Raw genomic sequence first — 20,809 nt, 5'->3', positions numbered from 1 at the left:
CACCTCGATTGTTCCTGCTGCTGGGTGGCCCCCGCTTGTCCTGGGGGTCCAGCTGCAACCTCTCTTCCCCTGGGATGCCTTCCCTGGCTGTGCCGCTCCTACCCCAGGCAGCTGGCTAAACTCAGGAGCCCACAGCATCTTTGGGTTTGTCCTCCGTTTGTCTATCCCATGGTCTGGATGCAGGAGGGGTGACCCCCCTGGCACCTGGCTCCACTCATGCTTCTCTTACTGCCATGGTTTATGGGAGTAGAATCCTGGCTCCCCCTCCCCTGCGCGCGCCATGGCAGCCACAGTCACTGCTCCAGCAGGTTCAGCGAGGTGGGGGCTCGGGCACCAAGGGTTCTGGGGAAGGACTTGGAATGGAGCATCATCTGTTGGGGCTGTGCTGGGTGTCCTGCCCCCTGTCCCCACCTGCCCATCCCCAATCCCACCATTTCTCGCCCATTCTGCTGCTCAGGCTGCCACCCATCCATCCAGAATGCCTGCAGTAGCCTCTCCCCCCCCCCCCCCCCCCCGACCATGGGTCCCCTGGACCACACTTGTCCTCAAGCTTTGTGTCCTTACTCCCTCCCCTCCCCCACAGCCAGCCCCCTGTTCCTCTCACATCCCAAGCTCTTGTTCTGCTGAAATGTCGCTCTTTAGACTGGGAGCCTTCCCTGTGACATTCCCCTGCCCCCAGAACTCTCTCCTGCAGGGAGCTTATAACAATGTGAACTTGTCACGTTCCCCTGCTGACAGGTTTCTTGTGTGAACACCAGGAGGGAAGGGACCTGTGTCTGTCCTCTTCCCTGGTGTCCTCAGATCTAAGCACCTGCCGAGTGGATGAATGGAGTACGTATGACTGAATGAGCGCGTCCTTGACTTAGCAACTGCAGTGTGATTCTGAGCCACTTAGCTCTCTGGGCCTCGCCTTCCTCCACCCCGCCCCCACCACCCCAGCTGAGGGGAATTGGGCAAATAACATCTTGCCCCCGAAGCTGGGCGGAGTGATCCAGCTCACTTCCAAGTCCGAGCTGCGTCCTCTCCCTCCATGCACGCTCGGCCTAGCTTGCGCCCTGGATTCCCTCCCTCTTCAGCCGCCCACACAGCACTTCTCCCAGCCCCACCCTGCCCAGCCCCTCCCAGGTGCCTGCAGCGGAGCAGCCAGCTCCCACAGCACCTCGGACTCCGGGCGGCACACCATGGGGGGTCTAAGGCCCTGGGCCAGGTATGGACTACTGGTTGTGGCCCAGTTGCTGGTCCTGGGGCTTGGGGCAGCGGTGCTCCAGGCCCTGGAGGGGCCTCCAGCACTCCGGGTCCAGGCCAAGCTCAGGGCCGAGCGGGCCACTTTCCAGGAGGAGTACGGGGCCTGCCTGCCACCTGGGGCACTGGAGGAGCTGCTGAGCACCGTCCTGGCAGCCCAGGCCCATGGGGTCTCCAGCCTGGGCAATGGCTCAGAGGCCCGGAACTGGGATCTGCCCTCAGCCCTGCTCTTCGCTGCCAGCATCCTCACCACCACGGGTAAGGCCGCCAGGCAGCCGGGTAGGAGGGGGCCCCTGGGGTCCCTGGGGGTGCAGCCCTTCGCCCAGCCCCAAAATGCCAGACAGAACCCAGGCCCTCTTAGACCTGACCTCACAGCTCAGGCTCCCCACACCAGCACACCCCAACTGGTACCTCAACTTCAGCTGCCAGGAGGGGTGTGGCCTCTACCCAGCCCCAGTGCCAGGCACTCTGTGAGATCCAGGAAGGGTGCCCAGACTCCACGGGCCTCAAGCAAGGCAGGGAACACGTATTGTGGGAGGGGTTCTTGGATGCAGGGAACTGGAGGGAACCCGGGGGGTACAGATTAGGACCACCGACTCAGGGAGGGAGTGTGAGGGAAAGCTCCTGGGGGAGGCAGTCCTGATGAGGCTTTAGCCAAGGCAAGAGGGCACAGAGATGAGGGATGAAGGAATGCCTGGCAAAGAGAACAGCATGTGCAAAGGCCCAGAGAAATAAAGCAATGGGACCCACAGCTCTGGTGTTTTTAGTCTCGCAGTGTCTAAATATCTTTTGTTTTGTATCTAAATATCTTTTTTTTAAGATTGGCACCTGAGCTAACATCTGTTGCCAGTCTTCTTTTCTTCTTCTTCTTCTCCCCAAAACCCCCCAGTACATAGTTGTATATTCTAGCTGTGAGCGCCTCTGGTTGTGCTATGAGGGACGCCACCTCAGCATGGCCTGATGAGCGGTGCCAAGTCCGCACCCAGGATCCGAACCAGCAAAACCCTGGGGCACCGAAGTGGAGCATGCGAACTTAACCACTTGTCCATGGGTCCGGCCCCCTAAATATTTTTTATTATGTCTAAATATTTTTTTAATTAATGTCTGTTTTCCAACTTCTTTTGGAAAAATCGAGAAACCTATTTGCACTGAGACAGAATCCCTGCAAGGCAACATACTGGCTGGAGTGGAACAGGGCCTGCCCTTTTGGGCAGAGCACATGTTCTCCAGTCCACCCCAGTCCCCACCACTCCCTCTTGTCTCACATCTGGCTGCTCTAGACGTCTGAGTTTACAGCCTCTGGACTAGCTGATCCTGTTCTCCCAGCACACCCCACTCTCTCACCTCCCCTGCCTTCGCACATGCTTTTCTGGCCTTGGAAGCCCTCTCTCATGCAGTCATGTAGTTCTTCAAGTCAAGCGTCCTAATTTTCCTGCCTGCTTCCCCCACCAGATGGCAGGCACTGGACAGACTCAGATTCCAGTGCAAGCCCTAGCACACAGGTTGACTTGATACACCTTTGGGGAATGAAAGAGTTGGTGGCATTCTGCCCAGTGAATTTGGAAGTATCGGTCAAGGACAGAGCTGAGGAATCTCTCAGAAAGCCAGGCTCCCTCTGGGGCAGGACAGCAGTTCTCAGAATTGTTCCAGCTACAAGAGGCCTGAGGGGACTGTCTCTTTTAATCCTTTCATTTTCCAGAAAAGAAAAGAGTGGCCCAGAGAGGTTAAGGGACTTGCCCAAGACCCCCAGTGAATGAAAGGCAGGACCAGACAGAGCGTGGGCCTGAACAGGTCCAGCAATCTTGGCCACCAGAGGGCAGCCTTCTGCCAGAGGCAATGCTGGGGGTAGTGGGGACCCCAGCAGGCATCCCACTGAAGTGTTCATTGCCCATGTGTCTCTCCTTGCCAGGTTATGGCCACATGGCCCCACTATCGGCAGGTGGAAAGGCCTTCTGTGTGATCTATGCAGCCCTGGGGCTACCTGCCTCCCTAGCTCTTATGGCTGCACTGCGCCACTGCCTGCTACCTCTGCTCAGCCGCCCAGGTGCCTGGGCTGCCAACCGCTGGCAGCTGGCACCGACCACGGCTGCGCTGCTGCAGGCAGCTGGACTGGGCCTGCTAGTGGCTGGTACCTTCGTGCTCCTGCCAGCACTGGTGCTGTGGGGCGTGCAGGGCGACTGCAGCCTGCTGGAGGCCATCTACTTCTGCTTCAGCTCGCTCAGCACCATTGGCCTGGGGGACCTGCTACCTGCCCATGGCCGCAGCCTGCATCCAGTGCTTTACCACCTTGGCCAGCTTGCTCTTCTCGGTGAGTCCAGCTGCCAAGGAGCGCAAGGGGGAGAAGAGGAGGGAGGAGGAGCCTGGACTACAACTCCCATAAACCATTGGGGAGGCTGAGCCTCATTGGTAGAGGGACCCTGGCTAGGGTGTGGTGTGGGGAGTTGTAGTTGGAAGAACCCAGGTGGCAGTGTTAAGAGAACTGTGAGTGGCACCAGGTGCCAGAGTGGGTCACAGGCTGGGAGATGGGTGGGGAGCATCATGAGCACCCTGAGACTGCCCCAGCAACCTCTCCTCCCCAGGTTACTTGCTCCTGGGGCTCCTGGCCATGCTGCTGGCCGTGGAGACCTTCTCAGAGCTGCCACAGGTGTGCGCCATGGTGAAGTTCTTCGGGTCCAGTGGCCCTTTGACCACTGAGGACCAAGGTGGCATCCTGGGTCAGGATGAACTGGCTCTGAGCACCCTGCCACCCTCAGCTGCGGCCCCAGCTGCACCCTCAGAACAGGCCCCAGCTTGCTGACAGGTGGCAGGTGATGGAGATGAGCTCCTTTCAGGTGGAGAAGCCTGAGGAGGAAGCAGTGTGAGTGGTTGGGGAAGCTTCCGCAGAGGGGAGGGGGATGTGAGGACCTCAGGGAACGTGTTAATAAAAAATAAAATGGGCAACAACCCCCACTGTGTTTAGTCTCTTCTTTCGAAACGGGACTTCATTCCAGCGACCAACAACCCAAACCCCGTCATCCCTCGAAGGCAGAGATCCGTCCGCCGCTGGCATCTGGGAACCTGAGAGGCGGCACAGCCGCATTTAGGATCGCAGACGACCTCGTCGGCCCAAGCCCCGCCCCTTCCGTCTATTGAAAGACCCCGGCGTCCCGAGAAAGACCGGCGCTGTGTAGCCTTCCCGAACTTTATTGCTCTCCAGCAACAGGAAGGGGAGGGCGGAGGCGCGGCAGCTCGCGGTCATCCCTCTCCCCGGGGCCGGTCGGCTTGGACCTTGCCGTCGGGGAGGGTTCTGCGCGGCGCTCCCGGGCCCCAGCCCCGCCAACACACCCACACCCACTCACACTCACACTCACACGGACAATAAATACGGCCCGGACGGCGCGGCCGCCCAGCCGCTCCTGTCCCACGGGGCCGAGGGGCTTTCCTACCCCCTCCCTGCGACGGGGCCCCTCCAGGCCGTGCGCGGCGTCTGGGAGGGTCCGGTCCTCCGGAGCGCAGGCCCGGGACGACGAGAAAAGCTGCGGTCCGAAGGGCCGGGAGGGCGAGGACTCCCGGGCCCCGCGGCCTCAGCTCAGCGCGCAGCGTTCGCGCCGGCTCAGCTGGCGGCTCAGCTTGCGGCGCCGCTGCTCCAGGCCGCGTTCCAGACGCTCGTCCTCCTCCAGGGCGCTGGGGGGAACCGGTTCAAGTCAGCCCCCGCGTCCCGGGTGAGCGCCACCCCTAGTCCGCCCCCGCGCCGGGCCGAGCGCTCCGCTCGAGCGCCCTGGACCCTCCCCAACTCCCAGCGCATCCCGGCCCCGCTCACATCCGCTCCTTGCGGTCCAGGTTCCGGACCAGCTCGTCGCGCTGGTTCACCAGCGACACCAGCTCCTCCAGCAGGAGCTGCTCCCTGTGCTGCTGCGCGGCCGTTTTCCGCCAGTCTGAGGGCGGAGGAGACTGCGAGTCAGAGGACGCAGGCCCATGCCTTGTCCTGGCCCCCAGCCCCTCCGGCCCCATCTCCCACCTTCGATGGCCAGCATGGCCCGTAGCTCCCGGCTCAGCAGCTCGAACCTCCGCTCCAAGTCCTGCTCCTCGATGCTGCGGGAGGGGTGGGGGGCCAGGTCAGGGAAAGGGGAGCCAGAGGGGCTGCCCAGGGCTGGGACCACTCCCTGGTCCCCATGCCGCCTCACCACCAGTTCCCGTGGAGGCCCGGGCTGCCGGCAGAACTATCCCAGTCCGCAGTCCCAATCATCTCCATTCCCACTGCTCTCCAATCGCTGGACGTTTACAGTCTCTTCCCACACCCACTAACCTTCTTCATTATTTTTTTAGATAAGAAACAACCGGGCAGGATTATTTGGATGAACATTACTCATAAACAGCAACTATTAAATTAAAATTTAAAGACTAAAAATTATTCTTAAAGACTAAAGTTATTGTGAAAAATGATCCAAAATGCAAAAGGGAGGCAAACCTGCCTCCACCATGCACACTCTAAAGGCAGTGAGGGCCGACAGTCACTTCTGACCCCACTGGGGAAACCAGCTGCGCTCTCCTCGGCCTCAGTCCCCCTCACTGTAAAGGAAAACGGTCACACTGGGCCACTCAGCCCTGACCTGCCTGCGCCACATTTTTCTTTGGGCCTCGGTTTTCTGATTCGTACAATTAGTACCAATTTAAAGAGGAATATATATTATTCCAATTTATAGAGGAAATATATTCTTCCAATATATACCAATTTATTGGTGTATATATATATCAATTTATACAAGAAATGAGATAGGAAACAAATTAATAAGATGGCTGAGAAATTTTTCAAAAAGATCTTTGTAGAAATAAGCAAGCAGGGGCGGGCCTGTGCAGCGGTTAAGTTCGCCTGCTGGTTCGGAGGCACAGGGTTCACCGGTTCAGATCCCGGGTGCGGACATGGCACCGCTTGGCAAGCCATGCTGTGGCAGGCGTCCCACATATAAAGTAGAGGAAGATGGGCATGGATGTTAGCTCAGGGCCAGCCTTCCTCAGCAAAAAGAGAAGGATTGGCAGCAGATGTTAGCTCAGGGCTAATCTTCCTCAAAAACAAAAAAAGAAAGAAAGCAGCAAGCAGAGAATATCCCGAAATAGCCAAGGCTGTCTCAGCTCCCCAGGCCCCAGGTGGGCAGGGGCGGGGCCAACACTCACAGCAGCTGCAGCTGATCCTGCCTCCGGATGAGAGCATTCTTCTTATTGACCAGTGTGAACCACTCCTGGATCAGCACCTCCTCCTGCAGCCTGTTGGCACCTGAACCAGCCAGAACAGTCACCAGACCTGCCACTGACTGGTGTCAGGAGCAGGGCGGCTGGAGGTGGGGGAGGGGGTTTGCTCCTTTGTGGCATCCCAGAAGTCAGAGCTGTGTGCCTCCAAGCAAGCTGCTTCCTGGCTCAGGGCCTCAGTGTGCCCAGCTGTAAATGGGGACGATGACCCCAGCCTGCCTCCTCCCCACTCCGCCCACGGCCTGGAGGAGCTGCAGGGCGGGCAGATCTGGCAGCATGTGTCGGGGAGTGGACTCCAGAAGCTCACCCCACCTGACTCCATGAGGCTCCTCAGCTGTGTCTCCACCTCGGCGGCCCGCCCATCTATCTGCCTCTGCTCCTGTTCCAGGGCCTGCAGCTCCGCACACACATACTGACTTGTGTCCTGGAACCGTTGCTGGGGTGGAAAGAGGGGGCGGCAAGGGAAAGCGTGGGCTCAGGCCAGGCCCTACCGAGGAAGTGCCCACCCATGAGCTCCTCCCACCTCAGCCCACCTTACCAGCCCAGCCTCCTCCCCTGGGCTTGGGGGTGGCTCCTCCGATGGGGGACTCCCACCTGCAGACAGACCAGGCTAAGGCATCCTCAACTGACACCTGCCCCCAGGAGGTCCCCAGCTCAGGATCCGTCAGCAGCCCGAGCTGAGCTGGCTCACCGCCCCTTCAAAACTACTCACCAGAGAGCTGCTGTGGGGCTGTGGCTGTGGATGGGCTGGGGGCAGGGCTGGGGGCAGGGTTCAGGCCTTCCTGTGGAGGAGCAGGCCAGTGAGGGCCTCGAGAGGCTACCCAACAGCCCTACCCCGGGGCCAGCCAGAGCCTCACACATGGAGGGGAGGAGGGGCCCTCAACTCCACGCCCTGCCCACCATAGCTGCTTCTCCAGTCCTACATGCACAGACCTCCTCCCCCCACTCCTTCTAGAACAAGTGCTTCCTCAAGCAAAGGCCACGGCCTTCACCCTCCCTGGCTCTGTGGTCGGGGCGGGGGGGGTGGGGGGGAGGCTCTGAAGAGCCCACCTGGGGCCCCTCCTTCCCCCACTTCTCCCCTTCTCCACAGACTCCCTCAGGCCACCTCCGACTCCCATCACCTAGTGTTGGCATCTCCATCATGGCCAGGGCCCACACGGTCACACTGAGCAGAACAAATCTGGCCCTATCTCCAGACCTAGGGTCATCCATCTCCTGGCCAAAAGAGGGCGCTCTCCCACCTTATCCATTCCCACACATGGAGATTGTTGTGCTCTTCACGCCACACTCAGGACAGGACAAGTTGGCTGGACCTACTAATTTCAGCCTGGAAGGACAGGGCTGGCCCCTGATATCCCCTGCCCTGGAGACTTGCTGGGACTGTCAGCCCTGGGGGCCCCCAACTTCCGGCTCAGCTGAGAGCCTGGCCCCCTTTAATGGTACAGGCTCTGGCTACTTTTCTAGGTCACCGGGCAGGGAAAAGGGGTGAAGCTACCCCACTATCCGCCCCACCCTGCACCTCTCTGAGAGGCAGCCCTGGACATGCCCAGCTCAGGTGCCATCCTCTGGCCTAGGTCAGTGGCAGCCTCCTCACCATGCTCTGCCTGCGGACTCTACCCTCAAGCCTCAACCGAGGGGTCTTCCTAAAACCTTCACCCAATGGTGTCACCCTCCCCACATCCCCCTCTGCCCCCAGCCTCGTTACCAAGGCCTCTTGGCAGCTCCAGCCTCAACTCCTGTTACCCTGAACCCCACCCTCCAGCCACAGCGATGGACTTTCGCTTCCCCAAATAGCTTCCTCAGCCTGGAGCCGGCCTCCGTCTTGGGCTGCTGGACACCAACTCGACCTTCACGACCCGGCTCAGCTCCGCCTCCTCCAGAGGCCCCTTGGGGCTCCCAGGCCGCCTTCTGCCTCTCTCCCTGACCTTCATGTCTCCTGAAGCCTCGTCTGACCCCCAGGCTGGGCAGATGCTCTCCCCTTGGCCCCCCTCATCATGGCTGTTGGCGACCCATGTCTCCCTGACCAGAGCCAGCCCCTGCAGCCAGGGTGGGGCCCAGAGAAAGCACTCAGAGTACCCGGATTAACGATAATAGCTGATATCAATTAAGTGTCTATGTTTGGGGCACTGTGCTTGTATGCACTCAGTTCTCCCAACAACCCTGTGAGGCAGGGACGATTACCATCCCCACTTTACAGATGAGGAAACTGAGGGTCAGAGATGCGGCTCATATAGGGTCTGGCCTAGGGCCCAGGGCTGTCTAATCCAAAGGTTTGCTCCCAAGCTTGACTACCAATATGCTGTTTGCCTCTGGGCCAGTCACGCCCACTAGGCCTCTGTGTCCTTGTATGTAAAATGGGGAGAAATCCCAGCCCTGTGTAACCTGGGGGTTGAGGGCGCCAGAAAGGCATCTTTTTAGATAGCACCCCAAAGTCACACCTCAAGGCCACTTTGCAATAAATGTTCACGTATTTGCTTCTCATCCTCAGGGAAAGAGCACGAAGAGGTTAAGTGGCTTGCCCCAGGGCTGGGCCCAGTAGAGGGCACCATTTAAGAGTTGAGGCTCAGGGGCCGGCCCGGTGGCGCAGTGGTTAAGTGTGCATGTTCTGCTTTGGTGGCCCGGGGTTCGGCGGTTCAAATCCCCGGTGTGGACATGGTACCGCTTGGAAAGCCATGCTGTGGTAGGCGTCCCTCATATCAAGTAGAGGAAGATGGGCATGGATGTTAGCAGTCTTCCTCAGCAAAAAGAGGAGGATTGGCAGCAGATGTTAGCTCAGGGCTAATCTTCCTCAAAAAAAAAAAAAAAAAAAAGAGAATTGAGACCCAGAACCTGGGTTCACGTCTGTAGCAACTCCCTTTGCCTCTGTCTTCATCTCCCTGAGCCTGAACATTCCCACCTGGGAAATGGGGTAGTCCTTCGTCCCTGGAAGGGACATTGTGAGGAATCAGTGAGGAGCTGATGAGGGGTCATAGTGGCACGCCAGGCACACAGTGAGTGCTCAACGGACAGGGCAGGCAGACGCAGGAGAGCCGGAGATTGGAGAAACCCCAACCTCAGCAGCAGCTGAGCTTACTCATGCCAGCCCTGATGGGAATTCCAACACTTCCTCGTGTCTGACCCAAATTCCCCTTTTTACACCCTCATCTGTGGTTCCTCCTCAGGAAACCTTGCTGGGCCAAACCAGAGGCACACTGCTCTCCTCATGGCGTTGCTTCTGCCCCACCCCAGCTTCAAGGTGCCTGACTTCATCCCACTCTAAGACTTTGGGAGCTCCCACGGGTGGGGCTAGGCCCGACATGCTCCCACTGCGCACACGGGGGATGGGAGATGAGAGTGGCCAATGAGGAGGAGTCCTCTCCAGCCCCACGGGTCAAATATCTCCTGTGGGACAAGGGCTGGAGGGGGGCCTGGCTTGGAAGGACCAGAAGTTCAGACTTGAGCCAAGAAGGGTGTAGGATGGAGCCTCCCCTTTAAGATTTAAAGAGCCACTGACACACATTAATCGGGCTGTGGCCACAGGCCAACAGACAAGCCAAGGGTGCTCCGTCCCTCTGACTCCTGCCTATCACATCTCCTGTGGGTGCCTCTGGTGCCCTCCCTGTCTCTCATTCACAGGCCTAACGCTGTGCCTCTGACCCTGCACTCAAGGCTCCTGCTCTCCAGCCCGCCACCTGCGGACCTTACCGGAGATGACTGGCAGTTCCCCAAATGAGAGCTGAGCTTTCCAGCTGCCACATCTGTGCTTGTGTGGGTCCCTCCACTCGAGAACCGCACCCCCGCCATTCTTCACCAGGGAAACCTGCCCATCTGATCAGCCTAGCTCAAAGGGCTGCTTCTTCCAGAAAGCCTTTCCCAGTTTATTCCTTTTCTCCTTTCCTTAGAACTCAGGGGTCATCCCCGGGGAGCTGAAGGCTCACAGCTGCCTGACAGAGCTGCCTCTGCTGTCGCACGCAGAATGGGACAGTGAGCGGAACCCCAGCTGGAAAGCCCACGGCCTGGACTTCAGTGGTTCTGAGTCCTTGAGCAAATCCTTGCCCTCTCTGGGACCATGTGGTCTGAAGTGACCACAAGCCACCTGGGAGACTCTGACGGGAGACCTGCAGGGGTTGGGGAGACGTAGGTACCCAGCAGGGTCTGCCATCTCCAATCTCCCTTTATCAGAGAAGAAAGGACGCTGGCCTCCAGCATCTGGAGTTCAAGACCCGAATCAGAGAATCTGGGGGTTAGGAGGCCCTGGAGAGACCCCTTGAGTATGGAAACCCTGCCTTCACTTTCCAGGGCCACAGTGGCTGCTGGTTGACCTCCGGCCACCCGCAGGGAAAGAAATGCCTCAACCCACTTGCCAGTCCGTAAACAGCACTGCGCTGGGTGCTGACAACATGGAGCCTTCTGGGAACTTGCCACTGCAGCCATGATTCCATTAACTGAGTGCCAAGTGTTAAAAATCACTAGCATGTATTCCAAGGCTGGCAGCAAAATCGGGACTCTTGTCCCAGCAGCGGCTGTGGGCTCGCATGCGTCCCCTGATGAGGAGCTCACCACCTCGCCAGGGGACTCTTCCGCGACACCACGGTCCTTCCAATCAGAAAGCGCCTCCCCACGTCCAGCGTTGGCCTGCCACCCTGAAGCCTCCACCTGTGCCCAGGTCTCTGCACCGCCCGCCCGCCGCGGGAGGGCACTCACCGCAGCCGCGGCTCCGGCGCCGGCAGCGCCCGCGGCTCCCGAGTCCGGCTCGTCCCCGGAGAAGGAGCTGCTGTGCCGCAGCCGCGAGCGCCTCTTCTTGAGCAGGTCGGCGTCGCGCACGTGGGAGAAGGAGCCGTGCGCCCGGGGCGGGGGCACGGGCCCGGTCTCCCCGTTGACCGACGGCCGCCGAAGCCTCACGCCGCCCCCGGCGCCCGGCGCCCCCGCCCCGTTCGCCAGCCCCTCGGCGGGGGGCACGGAGGCCCGGGCTCCGGCGCCGTCGGCGGGGGCCTCCGCGGCGCGCGCCTCCTGGGCGGCCTCGGCCCCGTGGTCCTTGGAGGCCGCCTTGGGGGCCGCCCCGTCCGCGCGGCTCGCGGCCTCCCTGGGCTCCCTGGGCTCCTCGGGCGCTTCGGCCCGGTGCTCGCGCAGCCGCTGCGCCAGGCCGCCGGCGTCCAGGGCGTCGGGTGGGCTCGGCTGGGCGCTAGCCACGCGGTAGGTGCCAGCGCCGCCGCCGCCCTCCAGCTGCACCAGCTGCAGCTCCTGCCCCGTGCAGAAGGCGCGGATCTGGCACAGGTACGTCATGACGATGAGCTTGTCGGGCACCGACAGCAGCACCATGTCCGCAGGCTCCAGCAGCCGCGACACGCCCAGGGCCGCGAAGCCATCGAAGGCCTGGAAACGGGGGGCTCCGGGTCAGCGGCCCCGCCCAGCCGAGGGGGTCCCCGCGACTGGCACGCCAGGGTTTGCCTAGCAACGCCTTTGCCCTCCCATTGGGGGAAACCTAGCAACAGGGCCTGCCCTCGCGTTACCCAGCAACTGCACACCAAAGGTTGGTTTTGGAAAAACCATCTAGTGGAAATATGCTTTAAAAAAAAACCAAAACTAAACCAAGGAAAACGAACAATTTAAAGCCCAAAAGGGGAGAAAGTGGCAGAACTTCCAAAAGCCACGGCTGGGGTCCTACAGCCGACAGATTCCTCTCCTGACAGACGGAACCCAAATCTTGGACCCACAGCCCGGCTCTAGACCCTCTTTCCCTGCAGGCATGGCTCCCTCCCCATCTCACCTGCTTGTTGTTCTGTTTAATGTTGAGTGGGTCCAGGGACGCATAGTCACTGCGGAGAGAGCACCGGTCAGAGGCTGGATGCACACTGCCCTCCCAGAAGACTCCCCCATTCATTCCCGCCCCACCCCACCCCACCCCACTCCACCCCACTCCTGCAGCTCACATCTTGTCTGGGTAGAATCGGTGCAGGATGGCACAGAAGGCCAAGCCATTGCGCCATGATGTAGTGAAGTTGGTGACTCGGACTCCACGGTAGCCAGCGGTGACTTCCTGGCACCACTCCAGCAGCGACTGGCTGGAGCTGACCGGGGCAGGTGGTGCCTGGGGACACAGGGAATGTGAACATGGAACCTGTGCCCTCTGCACCTTGGGGACAAAACAGCCCCAGGTCTTGGTTTGCAGGGGTCACCAGAGACCACGGGCCAGAGCCTCGGGGCCAGGCAAAGGGTTTCCAGCTCTGGGGTTATCTACCAAGGTCACCTAAAAGATCAGTGGCCCCCAGGCAAGATGAGAGTTCATCAGCAGCCACACCTCAAGTTCAGCCCAGAAAATCAGCTTAGGGGGGGTCCCATTCCATGCAGCCCAGGGAATACAGGGTGGGGGAGCCAGGGCATCTGAGAGAGGAGGGGGTGAGGGGGCTCCATGAAGCTGAGCCCCTGTGCACCCCACCCCAGTCGACCAGGTGGGTCCATGCAGAGCCGCCGTTCGCTCAGCCCCAGGTTAGTGGGAAGCAGCAGACTGGCCCTCGGCGGCCCCCATCCCTACCTGGCTGCCCGGCAGCCTCCTGTCCTCTTCAGGCTCCTCTGGGGAAGAGGCCCCCGAGGGCCTGGGCACCCCAGTCCCTGCCCCACTGGCCAGCTGAGGCTCAATCAGGCTGGCCTCTGTGAGGTTCCCCTCAGCTTCTTTTCCCTTCTCGGTTCCTGAGACCCCAACCTCTGCTTCCTGGGTCTCAAAAATATCAGATTGGTTCTCTGGAGGCCCTAAAACCTCCGTCTCTGCTTCCTGGGGCTCCCAAACCACAGATTTGGCTTCTGAAACCCCCAAAATCCCATCCTCTGCCTCCTGGACCCTCAAAACTGTAGTCTCTGCTTCTGCTCCCTCAGTGCCTAAAACTCCACGCTTAGTGACCCGGGCCCTTAAAGCCTCGTATGTGAGGCTCCCCAGGAGCCCTGCCTCCTGGACCCTCGAAGTCTTAGCCTTTGCCTTCTCAGCCTCTAAAACTGTAGGTTCCGTCTCTTGAGTCCCTAGTCCCTCAGTCTCTGCCATTCCAACCTCTGGCCCTGAGACCCCTGAAGCCCCCAGCTCTGTCTCCTGGGTCCCTGCTATCTGAGCTTCCATCCTTGAGGCCCCTGAACCCCTAGCTGCTATCTCCTGGGTCCCCAGCACCTCAGCCTCTGCTGTCTCACTCTCAAACTCTGGGACCCCTGAACCCTCTACCTCTGTCTCCCGGATGGCTGCTCCCTCAGATTCTATGCCTGAGACTCCTGAAACCCCCACCTCTGTCTCCTGGGCCCCAGCTATCTCAACTTCTACCCTCAGTACCGCTGAATCACCACACAGCTCCTGGGTCCCCAGCCCCTCAGCCTCTGCCCTCCCAGCCTCTGTCTTTGGCACCCGAGAACCCCCCAGCTCTGTCTCCTGGGTCCCTGCTATCTGAGCTTCCATCCTTGAGGCCCCTGAACCCCTGGCTGCTATCTCCTGGGTCCCCAGCACCTCAGCCTCTGCTGTCTCACTCTCAAACTGTGGGACCCCTGAACCCTCTACCTCTGTCTCCCGGATGCCTGCTCTCTCAGATTCTATGCCTGAGACCCCTGAAACTCCCACCTCTGTCCCCCGGGCCCTCAATATTTCAGATTCTGCCCTCCCAGCCTCTGTCTCTAGTACCCGGGAACCTCCCACCTCTGTCTCCTGGGCCCCCAGTATTTCAGATTCTGCTATCTCAGCTTCTATCCTCAGTACCACTGAATCACCAGACAGCTCCTGGGTCCCCAGCGCCTCAGCCTCTGCCCTCCCAGCCTCTGTCTCTGGTACTCCTGAAACCCCCACCCCTGTCTCCTGGGCCCCCAATATTTCAGATTCTGCTATCTCAGCTTCTATCTTCAGTACCGCTGGACTCCCAGATATCTCCTGGGTCCCCAATATCTCAGTCTTTGCCCTCCTAGTCTCTGTTCCCAGAACTCCTGAGCCCTCAGCCTCTGTTTCCTGGGTCCCCAGGACCCCACACTTTGCTGTCCCAGCCTCTGTCCCCAGGGCCCCTGAAATCCTCACGTCTGTTTTCTGGGTCCCCAGTTCCTCAGGTTCTACCATCCCAGCAGCCTCTGACTCCAGGACCCCTGGAGTCACGGTCTCTGTCTCCTGAGCCCCCAATATCTCAGCCGCTGCCGCCCCAGTCTCCATCTCTGCGAACCCTGGTCCCACTGCTTCGCTCTCCTGGGTCTGCAATACCTCTGACTCTGCCACCCCAGTCTCTGTTTCCAGGACCCTTGAGTCCCCAGCTTCTGCCTCCCAGACCCCCAGATCCCTAGACATCACCCCCTGGTCAGCTGCTGGGGGGGCCCCCTGGCACCTGCTCACCTGGGGACTGGCGCTTGCTGCTCCAACAGAGGGCCCCTGCTCCAGGCCTGTCCCCCCAACACCAGGGGCGCCGCCCCTCACCTCTGCATCCTCTCTCTCCTGGCCTGTAGCAGCCCTGGCCCCTTTGAGGTCACTGAAATGCCCGGAGTGCCCTGCAGACCCTGCTAGGGGTGGGCTCAGGACTGTGGGAACCTCATCCCTGGTCCTGACCCCCATCCTCCCCTGAGAGCCCCTTGGAGGAACCTCAGGAGTTCCCTTGAATCTTGCCTCAGATGTCACCCCTGTAGCCTCTGGTCCCTTACTGTCCACCTGTCTCACCTTTGACCTCTGCTCAGCATCCACTTGACTAACGTCTGAACTGTCTTCAGTCTCCCCAGCTCTGACCTCTGACCTCTTAGTGTTCACCTGTCTAACTTCTGACCCATGCTCAGTGTCCATCCCACTCTCCTCTGGCCTGTCCCCAGCGCCCTCCTCCTGCACTTCAGGCTTCTGCCCTCCTGAACAGTCTCTGGAGCCTCTGTCCTCAGCGCCTGGGGCCGGCCCAGCTGCAGGGGCCTCTGTCCCTTCCTGAGGGCTTGCCTGGGCCTGCGTCTCCCCAGCAGAACCCACGCCTGCTGGGGGAGCCCCTGAGGCTTTGGGGGCCTTGTCTTCCCCTTGGGGGACTGGGGGCCAGGGGGCATCAGAGCCTTTCCGGAGCCGAGGAGCTGGGGCTGGGGCCACATCCTGGCCTGGCTGTCTTGAGGACCTGAGGAGACAGCAGGAAGGGGCATTGTGGGGGTTCATTTGGCCCCCTACTCTCAGCCCCACCCCCCACCCTTCTGCTTGCTTCCTAACAGTGGGCAGGGGATGGGGAGTGGGCCTGGTTCCAAAGCTCACCTCGTCTCCAGTGGCATTCCCGGGGGCCTTGGGGCCTTAGGCCCCACTGGGCCCCCAGCCACAGTAGATGGTTCTGCCCCCTGGCCCCGGGAGGCCCTGGCTGGAGGCGCAGGGCCACTCACAGGGGCTGGGCTGGTATCCTCAGCACTAGCAGGGCTGGCAGCTGGGGAGGAAGGAAGGGAGCGGGTACTGAGGCCGGGGCCCTGTGACGGGAGGTCCAGTCCCCGCTACCCCAGCCTGGGCCTCACCTGCCTGCTGGGGCTGTACTCGGCCCTCCTCCTCCTCCTCACAGAGTGTCCTCAGCTCCCGAGAGGGATCTGGGGGATTTGGGGAGCCAAGGGTCAGCCCAAGGCAGGGCCCTGCAGGTCTGACCCCCTCCCCCCAACTAGAGCGCCGGGCCTACCTGAGGAACGCCCCAGCCTCAGGGCACCGCCCCGGCCTGCGAGAAGAGACAGGCCCACAGATGCAGGGAAAAAGAAAGAGAGAGAACCACAAGGACAGACAGAAAAAAAGCCTTAACAAGCACAAGGGAGGGATGAGGAAGCTGGTGACTGAGCATGAGGGTGGGTGGTGAGGGGTGGCGAGCAGGGCCTGCAGCCCCTCTGTGTGCTTTTGACCCAGCTGTCTCAGGGCGGGTGGAGACCTGGGGCAGGCACCCTCTCGGGGGTGAGGAGAGGGCCAGGGGCATGGGCAGCCACTGGGAGCCCATCCTGCAGGACTCAGCTAAGGACCCAGGCCACCATGGGACCAGGGGCCAAGTTTGGCCAATCGGGGCTGCCAGCAGGCTATGAGTCCCATTACTGGGCGCGCACAAGCTGGCCCGCCCAACACAGCAAGTGGCTTAACGGCCTGGGATACCCCCACCCTCCCCAGGTCTTGGTGATGTCAATCCATGGCAGGTTGTAAGCCCACCTGGTGGGGGGACACGAGCCCGTGCCTCAGGGGGCCCTGGACCATTAGCCTCCTCCTCGTCACTCTCTGCAAAGTCGTCCAAGTTGCCCACGTCACTAGGCTTCACGCTCATGAGACTTGCAAGACTCTGCATGTCATCGTCCCTGGGGGCGGAGGTCAGGGTGAGGGCCGCAGTCAGAGCTGGCAGACCAGGGCCAAGGAGGGCGGGTGGGCACTCACGTGGCGCGGCCCTCCCGCAGCAGCACCCCGGAGAGAGTGAGGCTCAGCTCGGCATGCACCACCTTCACCGACTTGGGCTTCAGCCGCAGCCGCAGCGGGACCTGGGCAGGCACGGGCCCTGCGTGGCGTGCCAGGTCCACCTCAGCCGTGGCCAGCACCTTCCGCTGCCCCTTGGACTCCTGGGGGCCGAGGGGAGGGGCGGGGGAAAGGACCATCAGTGCTGCCCCCGAGTTCCCGAGACCCCCAGGCCGCAGCCCACCCCGGCCACTCACATTCTCAATAATAAATGTCCACTCTTTGGCCTCATACTGGTCCACGTGGGGGTCCTAGGAAAAGGAGGCACTGGTGAGTACAGGGGTTGCTGGGGTGGGGGCCGTGCAGGGGGAGGGGCCTGCACTGGCTCTGGAGGTGTTTGGTTGGAGCTTTCACACATGCTGGTCCCTCTTGCCCAAGAAGCTCCCCAGCTTTTCCTGATCCGAGCTGTCTGTCATCCTATACATGGCGGGTAAATGCTACCTCCTCCAGGAAGACCTCCTGGGCTACTCGTGCTGAGTAGGCACCCCGCCTTGATTTTTGGTCTCACCCACCTGTTGTTTCCTATTTGGAGGGATAACCCTCCAGGGCACCCCTGTAGCTGCCTGGGGTTGTAATCACCAGCCCATTCCCATCTATGCAGGAGGAGACTCACCCTGTATAAAGTCACGGAGATGTCCACGTTCTCCGGTACCATCCACACCACGGTGCCCCGGTACGGGTTCTGGATGCCCGGCTGCCAGCTGTGGGGCTGCAATGAGCAGTCTGCGTCCTCCCTCCAATCTTAACTGTCCCCTTCACCCCTTGCCCCTATTTCCAACCTTGACCCCATCTTTCTCTCCATTCTGTGGATGCTGATCTGAACCGGAGTCTGACTCCATTTCCCCATCAGGCCTCACCCGCTTTCCCCACACTCCCCCATTGGCCCCACCCCCCAACCTGGAGCGCCAGTTGACATCCTCCCCCACCTTGGAGCAGATGCGTCGGTTCCGCCGGGTCCATACCACCACCAGCTTATCTGGTTGCCTGTGGGTGAAGAGGGGGCTACTCAGTCAGGCCCACCCAGCCTCTCCATCTCCTCCAGGGTCTCCCTTCTGCCCTCATCCCCTTCCCCCAGGAGAGGGCCTGGATGGCCCCTTATCTGGGGCCAGAGAGAGCAGGGTGGGGCTGCTAGGCAGGGTGGGGCCTGGGACAGAAGGGCAAAGGCCCGAGTTGGGTCAGGGATTATGAAGAAAGAGAGCAAGAGAATTAGAGACCTACAGAGACAGGCACACAGAGAGACAGAGAGCTACACAGAAACACAGCAAGGACCCTGCAAGAGACACACAGACTCAGACACACAGGGAGAGACAGACTGGGAGCAGGAGGCCATTCACTCACAAATATTTGTGGAGTGCATTCTATAAACCCAGCCCAGTTCGGGGGCAGAGCAGGGCAGAGGAGAGGCAAGACCCTTCTGGGGCTGAGGGCCACGGAGGTGGGAGAAGAGCGCCAATCAAGATGGGACACAAATTAACAAGCTGACTCAGGGAGACGGGAGAGAGCCGCTGGGTCTCCCTGAGGTGGGTATCTGAGCAGAGGCGTGAGTGCGGGAGGGGTGGGCCATGTGAGGTCTGGAGAGGGCAGGCTCCAGGTAGAGGGAATGGCAAGGGCAAGGTTCCGAAGTTGGGGGGAGGTGCATGGTCAGAGTCGGGCAGAGGGTCAGCTCATCATTAGAGACCCTCCCTTTGCTGGGTCCAGGGGCCCCGGGAGTCAGCCATGCTCCCCACCTCTCAAACCCAGAGCCCTGCACCCTAGCTCTGCAGGGTCTCTGACTCCCACGAGGGCATCCAGGAGGACTTCCAGAAGGTGACATCTAAACTGAACAGCATAGACAGGGGCAGACTGGGGCAGAGGAGAGGCAGAGCGATGTAGGGACACAGACAGCGAGAGGAGACAGTCGTCTGCCACGTGGCTGGGCCTAGGAGGATGAGGGCCCCTTTGGGTTAGAGGGTCAACCACTGCTCAGGAGGTTGGGGACAGTTGAGGGGACCATCAGGCCGAGGGCAGCACGAGAGCCCTCCTTGCCTGTACCCACTGCCACGCCAAGAGGCTCAGGTTCACCCAGCCCACTGCCCCGCTGGAGGTGCACAGTGCAACTGAGGATGCTGGGGCCCAGAGAAGTTGGGGGCCAGGGAAGGTCACACAACTAAGCCTAGAGCCAAGCTTCCCCCCCCAACCCCAAACTGCAGGCTATGGCTGGGTAAGGGTAGCCACGGGGCCTTCCCAGAAAGGGGAAGCGGACAGGGCTGCCTAGGGAGGGCGGGGCCTGGCTAGGCAGCCTGACTCAGGCTGGGTACGCCCTCCAGGGGAGGTGCGACCTGGGCAGGGGCAGCTTCCTAGCCTGGGCTCCAGGCTAAGAAGCCCTGGTGGCCCTGCCCACCCCCCCCCAACCGGCCATGACTCACATGCATTGACACTGTCCCACAGCTCCGCCTGCTCTCCCAGACCATGCCCAGCGTCCTCCTGGCCTCACCCAGGATGCTGGGACAGAAAGCATGAGCCAGAGGCCATGGTTCAAGTCCCAGCCCTGTGCTGTGTTACCTCAGCCAGCCCTTGTGCTCTCTGGGCCCAGCCAAATGAACTAGACAGCCCTCTGGCTGGCCCAGTCAAGATCGGGGATTTGGCAGCTGCCCAAGGGACCCCAGCCTCCTTCTCACTCCCCTCCCCTTGGACTCCATGGTTCCTGCCTGCTGAGGCAGCCCTTCCTTTTGGGAGCCTAAATTTAGCCCCGCCTGGCGGGTGAGGCCCCCACAGCTGTGCCCTAATCCAGCCAAGGGAAGCTGACACCATGAGTACGTATATTTAGGGTGTGACGCAGGGGCCCGGGCAGCTGCGGGTGGGAGCATGTGAAGGAGATGCCCCTGGGCCCTCTGGCAGTTGGGGCCAGATCCTGCACCCCCTCCTATATCTCCCCTCACCCCACCACCTCGCCCTCCCCAGGCCCTCTCCTCCGGGATCCACACCCTACGAGGCCCTCAGGCCCCTTTAAGCTGCTCCCCGCCTCCCTTCTCATCCCTCCCAGTGCTCAGTTTCCCCTTTTAAGGACATCGTGGAGACTATCCAGCCTCCCAGCTCCCACTCTGGCTGAAGCAGGGGGGTTCCTCTGGCTCAACAAGTAGGCAGGGGAGGAGGGGGCAGCATCCTTGTTCTGAGCTGGACGCAGGTCCAGGGAGGTCTCTGTCCCAGCACTGCCACCCACAAACCTCAAAACTTGCTCCCTTTTCTGATGTCATCCTGAACCATCCCTCTGGTCAAAACCATGAGGCTTCCCTTCGCCAGCCCCGAGCACGGCCAAAGAAAGTGTGGGCACAGATAGATTCTCAGGCCTAGAAGTCTTCCCCTCCACTGGCCCAAAGCTGCCCACACCCCCAACACTAGGGGTCCCTTAAGCTGCAAGGGCACTTTTGAGTCACTGTGGCTGCGACACCAGGGCCCAAGCTGGGGTAGGGGCCCCTTTAGCTACTGGACTGGAGGCAGGGTTCTCTCAGGCTCCAAAGGCTGGATAGGGTCCCAGCCAGTCTGGGGAGTCCCCCAGGCCTCCTTCCCACTCACCATTTCTTGGTGCACTCCACCACCAGCTCGTGGTAACAGGCCACAAACTGGAACTTGGCGGCCCGCTTGCCCACGCGCTGCAGGCGCTTCCACACCGAGGTCATGGCCCTCGCCGCCCCCGCCGTCCGCTCCTCAGACCCGGGGCTCCCGCTGGCCCGCGATCGCCGGCCCGGCCTGGGTCCCCATGGCCTCCGCGGCTCCTATCCGCGCCGCCCGCCCCGTCCGTGCGGAGGTGTCGTTGACTCGGACCCGGGGCCGCTCGGGCCGCTAGCGCGCCCGGGGCCCGCCGGGTGGTCTGGCTGAGTCGGTGGGGTCGTCTGGGGCGCGCCGGGTCGCCGGAGCGCCGAGACGCGAGCGCGCCGTTTCCTGGAGCCGCACCCCCGTCGGAAG

The 20,809-nt window shown here is 61.1% G+C and overlaps 2 protein-coding genes across 14 annotated transcripts; one reads left to right on the top strand and one right to left on the bottom strand.

Moving 5' to 3' along the window:
• Positions 1-175: 175 nt before the first annotated feature.
• Positions 176-4,187, top strand: KCNK7 (potassium two pore domain channel subfamily K member 7). Its single transcript, XM_001493848.5, has 3 exons — positions 176-1,500; positions 3,152-3,550; positions 3,822-4,187. The coding sequence occupies exons 1-3, from the start codon at positions 1,182-1,184 to the stop codon at positions 4,037-4,039; spliced, it is 936 nt and encodes a 311-aa protein (XP_001493898.1). The 5' UTR covers positions 176-1,181; the 3' UTR covers positions 4,040-4,187.
• A 222-nt stretch (positions 4,188-4,409) lies between these two features.
• On the bottom strand, positions 4,410-20,780 carry EHBP1L1 (EH domain binding protein 1 like 1). 13 transcript variants are annotated; one of them, XM_023654452.2, is made up of 21 exons: positions 20,420-20,666; positions 17,794-17,851; positions 17,481-17,576; positions 17,065-17,118; positions 16,793-16,971; positions 16,574-16,716; positions 16,065-16,100; positions 15,910-15,978; positions 15,662-15,824; positions 14,786-15,530; positions 12,977-13,153; positions 12,375-12,532; positions 12,212-12,260; positions 11,149-11,817; positions 7,178-7,247; positions 7,004-7,059; positions 6,778-6,901; positions 6,394-6,493; positions 5,240-5,313; positions 5,042-5,156; positions 4,410-4,905 (listed from the first exon to the last, which is right to left on the bottom strand). In XM_023654452.2, the coding sequence occupies exons 1-21, from the start codon at positions 20,521-20,523 to the stop codon at positions 4,806-4,808; spliced, it is 3,339 nt and encodes a 1,112-aa protein (XP_023510220.1). In that variant the 5' UTR covers positions 20,524-20,666; the 3' UTR covers positions 4,410-4,805. The 13 variants fall into 13 exon arrangements, 10 of the variants coding, with proteins under 10 accessions (XP_023510220.1, XP_023510218.2, XP_023510221.1 ...); XM_023654450.2 differs by having other exon boundaries at positions 12,977-15,530; XM_023654453.2 differs by lacking the exon at positions 12,977-13,153.
• Positions 20,781-20,809: the final 29 nt, after the last annotated feature.

The sequence above is a fragment of the Equus caballus genome, chromosome 12 (genome assembly GCF_041296265.1).
Source record: "Equus caballus isolate H_3958 breed thoroughbred chromosome 12, TB-T2T, whole genome shotgun sequence".
NCBI classification, from domain to species: Eukaryota; Metazoa; Chordata; class Mammalia; order Perissodactyla; family Equidae; genus Equus; species Equus caballus.
This window is presented reverse-complemented; position numbering and strand designations above follow the sequence as displayed.

Excerpts from the sequence above, each read along its gene's own strand:
- EHBP1L1 (XM_023654450.2), bottom strand. The coding sequence starts at position 20,523 with ATGACCTCGGTGTGGAAGCGCCTGCAGCGCGTGGGCAAGCGGGCCGCC. Across the intron at positions 17,119-17,480 it reads TCTCCGTGACTTTATACAGG|GACCCCCACGTGGACCAGTA; the intron begins GTGAGTCTCCTC and ends TCCTTTTCCTAG. Across the intron at positions 5,157-5,239 it reads GGCCATGCTGGCCATCGAAG|ACTGGCGGAAAACGGCCGCG; the intron begins GTGGGAGATGGG and ends CTCCGCCCTCAG.
- KCNK7 (XM_001493848.5), top strand. The coding sequence starts at position 1,182 with ATGGGGGGTCTAAGGCCCTGGGCCAGGTATGGACTACTGGTTGTGGCC. Across the intron at positions 1,501-3,151 it reads CAGCATCCTCACCACCACGG|GTTATGGCCACATGGCCCCA; the intron begins GTAAGGCCGCCA and ends TCTCCTTGCCAG. Across the intron at positions 3,551-3,821 it reads TGGCCAGCTTGCTCTTCTCG|GTTACTTGCTCCTGGGGCTC; the intron begins GTGAGTCCAGCT and ends TCTCCTCCCCAG.